The sequence below is a fragment of the Oratosquilla oratoria genome, chromosome 26, assembly GCF_046742065.1.
Source record: "Oratosquilla oratoria isolate Oo_2021 chromosome 26, ASM4674206v1, whole genome shotgun sequence".
NCBI classification, from domain to species: domain Eukaryota; kingdom Metazoa; phylum Arthropoda; class Malacostraca; order Stomatopoda; family Squillidae; genus Oratosquilla; species Oratosquilla oratoria.
The window spans coordinates 15,568,732-15,578,731 of NC_134802.1; the positions used below are offsets into that span (position 1 = coordinate 15,568,732).

Below are 10,000 nucleotides of genomic sequence, written 5' to 3' on the forward strand. Positions count from 1 at the left end.
CGACGCAGGGAGTCCTGGTGTTGCCCTTTGGCCGGATGAGTTGGGGCTCCCGATGGCGGGCATGTTGGTGTTGTCATTAAAGTCGCAGTGGCTGTCGGCGCCAGCTCGGGGGAGAGCGAGCGCTTCGCTTTAGGTTGAGTGACACTGGGACCCAAGGCGGAAGGAGAGGATGGAAGATCCTCTCCGGTTGATGAAAGATCGGACCGAAGTGAGTTCGAGGGAATCGGTGACAAGTTCCTCACGGACTCTGAGGAATCCACAACGTCAATTATCTTTGTCTCTTTCGAGCTGGGGAAAGAAGTCTCTTTTGATTTATCTTTTTTCCCGATAAGTTTCTTAAAATTAGGAGCGAACATCCCAAAAGAACCCTTTTTCCCGGTTTTAGGTTTCTCCTGACTTCCGTCGACTTCAGAAGGAACCTCGAACAGAGATCTGGTTCCAAGACTCGAACTGGAATCTTGCTTTTTGATACGAAGACTACTTAATCTGAACCCTTTCCGAGTTTCCATGAGCTTCGGAGATGAACCCACGCTGTTGGATAACAGAGAACCCCTGTTTGGAAAAGAATCTTCCTTCCTGGGAGTGCACGGTGTGCTCCTGGCCATTGGCCGGCTATTGACACCGCTGGGTAACGAAGAATCGGTATTTGGAAAAGACTCATCTTTCCTAGGAGTGCACGGAGTGCTCCTGGTCATGGGCCAATTATTGGCTTCATAAGTAAGAGCTTCTTCCTTACAGAGAACCGGGTTAAGGTCAAGTGATAAATCCACGTCCTCGTTCTCCGGAGACTCTGGGTCCGAAGGTGTCAAACTTTCTTTCTCGAAGAAAGGATTCGAGGAGTCGGCCTCATCCTCCTGGAGATCCTTACGGAATGGATTTGTTGGACTTAAGTCTTCTTCAAGTTCCTCCTCCTCGTTTCCCAGGTAGAATGGATTATTTGGAGAAAGGATCTTCTCATCGTCAGCGAAAGGATTCTGATTATTTCTATTTTCTGAAATATCCGTATTTCTTGTTTCATTTAAGACACCAGATAACCTTACTTCGGTCCTCTCTGATCCCTTTTCCTTCGTATTTGATGAGTTGGCTGCCTTAGGTTTCTTTTTTTTCAATGACTTCATCCTCTCGAAAATGCTGTCCAGGCTCTCTCTACTTCCGGTGTCAAACTCATCGAAAGATGTGGAGGACCCAAATCCACTTTTCTTTTTCAGAGGAGAGACCTTCTTCCGAAGGCTTCCAAATCTTTTCTTGATGAGGTGGGAACTGGAGGAGATGAAAGATCCCAGGGCTAACCTCCGCTCGCTGATGAGAGACAACGTGTCGTATGTGTCGACCACATTCGGAGGGTCAGACTCCCGAAGAACCTCAAGCTCCCCGGAGGGACGCCTGAGAAGGGGCTCTCTGAAAGCAAAATCCTTATTGTCCTTATCATTATTATCACTATTTTCATTGTCATTATTATCGTTCACATCATTATCATCACCCTAATTCTAGCTTTACCTGATATGGGACACCTTCTCAATAAGATAATCCATATTTTCTTGGTTTTGATTTTGATTTTCTTTGCTTGGCTCAGTCTTCTTTTCTTTTGTCTGTTCTAATTCCTCTTTGTCTTGTTCCGTTTTCTCCTTGGAGGACCGGAAGCTTCCCCTGACAAGCTTCTCCAATGTCGTCTTCTTCACCGGTCGTGGGTACTTCCTCCTGTACAAATAAAAATGAAATAAAATAAAATAAAATAAAATAAAATAAATAAAATAAAATAAGATAAAAAAATAAAAAAATAAATAAAAATAATAATAAAATAAAATAAAATAAAACAAAATAAAATAAAATAAAACAAAATAAAATAAAATAAAATAAAATAAAATAAAATAAAATAAAATAAAATAATCAGTCGATCAATTGAAGCAAAGACCATAACAACATATAGTCAAGTATACCCTTCTCTTTTAGCCTTGAGAGTCATTCTTTGCAAGCTTTTCCCGGAAAAAAATAGTAGACTTTGATATTGACCATGCTAGATTCTATAACTCGTCAGCTGATAAAAAGGAGATACGTTTCACAAAAGAGCACTTGCAAAATAATCTACAAATTCGTCTTTCGCGGCCTTCTCATCTAAATCTAAAACGATGACTTCTAAATCTTCCCGTAATTTCATTATCGTGGATAAATAATACCAACGTAGGAAAATTAGTAGGCTACTTTGGGAAACAAATGTTAAAAATCGATCACATGACAAAAGAAAGGAAAGAACTGAAGAAGGATACACAAATAGATACAGAGAGTAATATTTTAACCTAAGTTTTATCCTAGATTATCTATTTCATAAAGTAGATTTACATGATATGTATTTCGAGATATATCACAACACGTGGTGGAAGTGTTTCACGTATACTTGACCACCCTATGTTTGTTTATAAGTTAAGAATTCAGCCTCGGTTGATAACTGGAGATCTGGCCTGGATAACTTTACATTATATGAGATCCACCAACAATGAATAAAGGAGTGGTAGAATATCATCATCTTGTGCAAAAGTTGAGAATGAAGAGCACAAAACAAAACTCCCTATTAAAGAGAGGACGAGAAGGGTGTAGTGAACAAAAGGGGATAGAGGGAAGGAATAAAGAAGTGGAGTGAAAATAAATGAGCGACAAGAGAAATAAAAGAAAAGTTTATCCATGTATTTTATTTTTTTCCCGTTTAAAAGGGGCGAGGAAGCTACTTCCACGTACCTATTTTCTTTTGGTCTTCAGGGATGCAAGAACCGCCAACAATGGGTTAGTGAACCATCTCATAGGTAATTTCACAAATATGAATATTTACAAAAATCCAATGAAAAGGTCCATTGTAGATCAGTTCGGTGTATACGTCAAGAAAGCGCTCCTGAATCATGGCAGAATGTTATAGTGAATTTAGTTTACAAGAATGGAGACCAGAAAGACCTTAGTAACAACCAACAATTTTGCTTTCAAGTGTATATAAAATCTAAGATTGTCACAAACTGATTTAGTAAACTTTTACATGAAAAACATTTGCATGGCCACGCCAACCTCGACCTCCAGGGTGGAATGCAACTAATCATTGGTGACTTTAACAGCCACAGCATCAACTGGGTATATGGAGACGATGATGCAAATGGAGAAGAAGTTGTGTCATGGGCTCTAAACAACAACCTAGAGCTACTTTATGAATCAAAGCAACCACCCACCTTTAACAGTGCTAGGTGGAAAAGGGGATACAACCCAGATCTTGCTTTTGTATCATGTGCAAGTTCTAACGTTGCCACACGATCAGTCCTACAACCTGTACCAAAGCCTCAACACAGGCCAGTACAGGTGGAATTCCATCCAGTAGTAAGGCCTATAGAATCAAAATACCTCCCAAGGTTCAACCTGAGGAAAGCCAATTGGATACCATTTGCTGAATCAGTTTACTAACTGATAGATGCTATACCACCAGACCCAAACCAATATAAATCCGTCCAGCTAGTGTGGAAGGCAGCACAAAGAAACATACCTAGAGGCTGCAGACAGCAATACATCCCTGGTCTAACGGGAGATAACAAAAAGCTATACAAAGAGTATACCTCGCTGTACGAAGAAGACCCTTTTAACCAAGAGACCATTGCATTAGGAGAAACAGTTATATCTCTAATGAGCCAAGAAAGACAGCATAAATGGCACGAAACCATTAAAAACACGGATATGACCCACAATAGTAAAAAACCATGGACAACTATCCGCAAACTAAATACTGAAAATAGACCACCACAGAGATTGGCGGCGGTAACCCCCAATCAGGTTGCTCACCAACTAATTGTAAACGGCCGACCAAACAACAAAGAACGGCGGCAAAAGAAGAGACAGAAGGAGGAGACAGAGGCAGCTTTATCTAATGGAAATGACATCTTCCAGCCTTTTACCTTAGAAGAACTCATAGAAGAAATAAAACAACTTAAGTCCAACAAAGCTGCAGGCGTAGACGGAATACCAAAATAATTCATTAAAAACCTTGGACCTATTGCACATCAGTGGCTTCTGCCCTATTTTAACTCATGCCTGAGAATGCAGAAAATGCCTAAAAAGTGGACAAGAACCAAAGTTGTGGCTCTCTTAAGACCAAATAAGGACCCTAATCACCCCAAAAGCTATAGACCCATATCACTACTGTGTACAACCTACAAACTATACGAGAGACTCATATTAAATAGAATATCCACTGCTGTCGATAGCCTTCTCACTCCTGACCAAGCTGGGTTCAGGCCAGGTCGCTCATGTTGTGGACAGGTCCTTAACCTAACTCAGGTCATAGAAGATGGGTTCGGACTGCGGCAAATTACTGGGACAGTGTTTTTAGACCTAACAGCAGCATACGATACTGTGAACCACAAAGATCTGTTGCTGAAACTTGCCAACATGCTTCAGAACAAGACCATAGTTAATGTTGTAAGAAGCCTTCTGGAAAACCGCAGATTCTATGTCGAAATAAATGGCATCAAAAGCAGATGGCGGACACAAAAGAACGGTCTACCTCAGGGATCAGTCCTGGCACCTCTGCTCTTTAACATCTATACAAACGACCAACCCTCCTTCCCCAACGTCCGCAGATTCATCTACACGGATGACTTATGCCTAGCCACACAGGCCACCACCTTCCAAGAGGTCGAGACACGACTATCAGCCAACCTCGAGCTCATGGGGCAGTACTATGATAAATGGTCTCTCAATCCAAACCCATCCAAAACCCAAGTATGTGCATTCCACCTAAAAATAAAGAAGCTAATTGAAAGCTTAAAGTCCAATGGTGTGGAAAGGAGCTAGAACACCACCAATATCCAGTATACCTAGGGGTAACCCTGGACAGGACCCTCTCGTTTGCCACCCACATCCAAAAACTCAGAGGGAAAGTAAGCTCCCGTAACTCCCTGCTCAAAAAACTAGCAGGAACAAAGTGGGGCGCAAATGCACACACACTCAGAACATCTGCCTTAGCACGGTGCTATGCACCAGCAGAATACTGCGCTCCGGTGTGGAATAGATCAGCACACGCAAAGAAAATAGACCCAGTACTGAACGAAACCTGCAAAATCATCACAGGAACACTTCGCCCCACGCCCATCAACATCCTGTACAGAACCGCAGGCATAGCACCTCCAGATATTCGACGACGCGCTTTAGCAAAAGTCGAAAAGGGTAAACAAATCTCGGACATAAGGCACCCACTACACTCACATGTACTTCCCCCAAGTAGACTCAAGTCGCGAAAGAGCTTTGCCACCGTGGAGGAGATACCACCTGGTATGTAGCCCCACAATTACAGGATACAACAGTAGAAGGAGTCTGACAGCACAAGTCTCCCTAACAGTACAGTGCAAGGACCCAGTGAAGAGCTCTCAGATGGGGCACTGCTACCAAGACGCGAATGGTCCACACTAAATAGAGCAAGATCCAGAGTCGCCAGAACTGGTGACAATCTGGTTAAATGGGGCCTCAAAACCGACCTATCCTGCGAGTGCGGAGAAACTGAACAGAACATTGACCATGTCCTAAGCTCGTGCCCGCTTTCAACCAATTTAGACAACATTGACCTGGTCAAAATTAACCAAAGAACACTTGAATGGCTGTCTGTCTAGCGTGATAAGCTATGATGACATGAAAAACAGCCAAGAGAACCGATAGGCTTTAGAAACTAATACTCCACAATAGACCATCTACCCTGTACAATGTACTAGCTAATCGAGAAAATCATAGAATACAATAAATCTTTGTATATAGCTTTTGTATCTTACGACTCGGTAGAACAAATATTAATACTAAACTTTACACGAAGATAGAACATATCGTAATGGTTTTACAGAAGATTTATGAGAAATGTACAACTGTAATTCGACTTCATAAAGAAAATGTAAAGATCGAAAAACAATATGGTAAGGCAACACATTTCCACACAAACTTTTAATAATGCCTAACAGGTTTTCAATTCTGAGTAAGGGAAAGATTTGAACATTAATCGGAAATATTCTAATCTCCTCAGAGTTGCGGACCACGTTATTCTCATCTCAGAAGCAACTTTGTTAGACATACTGAATGATCTGAGCATGAAAAGTCTCAAAATATGTTTGGAAATGAATAAGAATACAAGCAAAATATGATTCGAAAGTTCATTGCAAAGCAGTTATAATCTATGGTATCTCGAAGAAGTTGTAGAATATGATCATTCTGGTCAAATTCTAAAACTAACTAAACATGATTAAAATTAGATAAAGAAATATATCATAAATGACTGAAGGATGTTTGGTAAATGCAGAAACATCATGAGAAACATTCTATATCTGAACTGCAAAGATTACAGTGTACAATACAGCCATGAGACTTGGAAAATGACAAAGGCGATAAAGGCAAAGCCAAAGAAGGCACTGACAGGTGTAGAGAAATCAATGGAGGGAATATCGCCGAAAGACAGAAAAGGGGAATTTGGGTGTGAGTACAAGATATCATTAAGTGTTCGTGTGTGTGTGTGTGTGTGTGTGTGTGTGTGTGTGTGTGTGTGTGTGTGTGTGTGTGTGTGTGTGTGTGTGTGTGTGTGTGTGTGTGTGTGTGTGTGTGTGTGTGTGCGTGCGTGCGTGTGTGTGTGTGTGTGTGTGTGTGTGTGTGTGTGTGTGTGTGTGTGTGTGTGTGTGTGTGTGTGTGTGTGTGTGTGTGTGTGTGTGTGTGTGTGTATGTGTGTGTTTGAAACGCGGTGACGTAGGGGGGCAAAATGTATAAAAGAGATCGGATGACCATGAGCAACCAGATGTCCGTGATGTGCGAAATATTAATGAGGCATTGAATGTCAATGAAGGACCAATTATCAATATAGAGCAAGGTGTCAATAAAGAACAAAATTATAATGTAAGGCACGATATTGAAACTCGAAACGTGTCAAAAAGAAATAATCACGAGTTTCTTAAAACCATGTACTTTAATGCTCGTAGCATTAGGGACAAATTCCAAGAAATACAGGCGTATATCAAAAGCGAAAATTTCGATATGACAGGAATAACCGAAACATGGTTAAATGTTAAAGAGTTTGAAGCTGAATTTAATATTGCGGGATTTAAACACTTTCATCAGGATACAAACCACAAGAAAGATGGGGGTGTTTTGCTGTTCGTTAAAAACAATCTCCATACATGTGCTTTAGAGAAAGCGAAACAGGATGCATATGATAGTTTGTGAGTAGAATTAACCCAAACAAATTGACAAAAAATTAATGTAGGTGTAATGCATAGGCCAAAGACATTATCATTAGAAACGACAAACTGTTGTTCCAAGAATTGTCTAGTTTCTGCAATAGAGACTTATTGATTATGGGTGATTTCAATTTTACTGACATTGATTGGATGACCCTTGACAATTACTTAGTTAGGCATGTAAAAGGGCCCACAAGATATGGAAACTTACTCGATCTATTGATCACTGGCCGCGAAAGGATGAGAACCAATGTAGAAGTCGATGAAGCTGTTGCAAATAGCGATCACAACTTCGATTACAGATTGGGAGGCAAAATTGAGCGGAAGACCTGTAGATCAGATGTGGGAAATATTTCAAAATACGCTTACTAAGATGATTCATACTTACGTCCCTTTTAAGGACAGATGTCCCCCAAATCAGGCTCACCCAAAATGGCTTGACAAAGAAACTGAAAAAAGTATTGCTAAAAATAGATAGGCTTATAAGAAATGACTATCAAAGTGTATTAATACAGAGAGATTTAAAAAATGTATATAAAAAAACGAAAACGACAATACGAAATGAATATCGCTGATATATCCAAAGAGAATCCAAAAGAATTCTATAGTTACATTAGAGATAAAAAGGTTGTTAGGAATCACATTGGTCCAATATTATCTGCTGACGGTCAACTTGAATATTCAAATGAAGGAATGTGTGCTATTTCAAACAATTATTTGAGCTCAGTATTCGTAAAGGAAACACCTCAAAGTGAACTCCAAAATGAAACCTGTGAAAAGTCTAGGGTAAACTTACTCACTACGGTAAATATAACAAAAAAATATATAAAAAATAAAAGGTGTATAGAGAAACTCAAATTTAATAAAACACCAGGGCCTGACGGTTGGCATCCAAGAATCTTAAAGGAAATGAAAAATGAGATTGTTGTTCCATTAGAAATTATTTTCAAGAAATCCATCATATCCGGAGATGTCCCAAGAGAATGAAAGCTAGCTAACGTTACTCCCATATTCAAAATAGGTGACAAAAAGAATCCAAATAACTACAGTCGTAGGAAAAATGATGGAAACTGTCATCAGAGATGCTATCGAACATCATTTAGAAAGTAACTGTTTGATAAATGATAGCCAGCATGGTTTCAGACGGAAACGTTCTTGCGTGATTAACTCGAATTCTACAACACAGTTATCTCGATTTATGACAAAAGAAACAATATAGATTTAATATATCTAGACTTTGCAAAAGCTTTTGATACCGTCCCCCACGAAAGACTACTTACTAAATTAGCTTCACACGGAATAAGTGGTAGTCTATTAATTTGGACTAGGAATTGGTTGAATAATCGAAAACAGAGTTGTTTTAAATGGAAAAGCTTCTGGATGGAAAAATGTTACGAGTGGAGTTCCTCAAGGTTCTGTTCTCGAGCCACTTCTATTCATAGTATATATAAATGATATAGACCATGGACTAAAATCTACTGTTTCCAAATTTGCTGATGATACAAAACTGTGCGGAATGGCAAATAATCACTTAAATAATTAGGTATTCAAGAATATTTAGATAAATTACAGCAATGGTCTGAAAAGTGGCTAATGAAATTTAACACAAGTAAATACAGGGTAATGCATATAGGTAAAAATAACAGTAAGCACGATTACAAGTTATTTGGAAATTCGTTAACGAAAGTGGATAGTGAAAAGGATCTCGGCGTAATTACCAGTAACGATCTCAAATCATCCAAGCAGTGTATTTCAGCCTCTGAGAAAGTAAATAAGATTCTAGGACTGATTGCGCGATCTTTTGACTTTAAAGTCCATCACTCATCAACAAGCTATATAAATCGTTAGTGCGTCCACATTTGGAATATGCTCTTTCCGTATGGTCACCGAATCTCATTAAAGACATTGGAAGATTGGAAAAAGTACAACGGTGAGCCACAAAACTAATTCCATATGTAAAAAATTAATCATACGAAAATCGACTGAAACACATGAATCTGCTTTCCTTAAAAAAAACGTAGACTTAGAGGTGACTTGACAACATCAAAAGTGACATAATTTTCACACTGAATGAGAATCAGACAAGAAACAATGGTTTCAAACTGTCTGGAAACATTTAATTTGGAAGTGGATAGAAACAACTTTGCCAACCGTGTAGTTGATGAATGGAATAAACTTCCTGCAGAGGCAGTGCAATGTAGTTCAGTTCGAAGCTTTAAGAATCATTTAGATAAACACCTAAGTAAGATGCTGTAATGACTATTATTTATTTTATATTATTTGTTTTGTTATAATTTATCTGTTTGTTTATTGTTATTTGCTTGATTATTATTTATCATTAGTTATATGTCAATTTATTATTATTTACTATTTACCTATTTGTTTATTAATTAACTATACCTATGCATATATTTGTATTTTATGTATAATTTACATTATTATATTTTTATTTATTCATCTATTCATTTATTTATCATTATTATGATTTTTCTCATCCGACCTAGATATGGACCAAAAGGTCTCCTGTCGGCATGCAAAAATAGGACGAGGGAGTCATATGAGACGTACAGGGAAAAGAAAAGAGAAGTAAAGCAAAAGGTAAAGGAGGCAAAGAGGAGAGCAGACGTAAAATGGGGTAAGAGTATGACAGAAAACTTTGAAAGTAATAAAAAGATGTTTTGGAAAGAAATTAAGAGAGGAAGAGGAGACGAATCAAGTAGAGAAGATAAGGTAAAAGGTGCAGATGGAGAGATGATAATGGAGGAGAAGGC

At 38.9% G+C, this 10,000-nt stretch overlaps 1 protein-coding gene across 3 annotated transcripts in view; it reads right to left on the minus strand.

The window, feature by feature from the left end:
• Positions 1-10,000, minus strand: part of LOC143039393 (uncharacterized) — a 130,945-nt gene that overhangs the window by 93,332 nt on the left and 27,613 nt on the right. For all 3 annotated transcript variants that reach the window (XM_076209358.1, XM_076209359.1, XM_076209357.1), the window contains exons 6-7: positions 1,498-1,698; positions 1-1,398 (exon numbers count right to left, since the gene is read on the minus strand). The exon at positions 1-1,398 is cut by the window's left edge and continues 46 nt beyond it. In XM_076209358.1, the coding sequence (XP_076065473.1) occupies positions 1-1,398; positions 1,498-1,698 (1,599 nt within the window). The remainder of the gene's footprint in view (positions 1,399-1,497; positions 1,699-10,000) is intronic.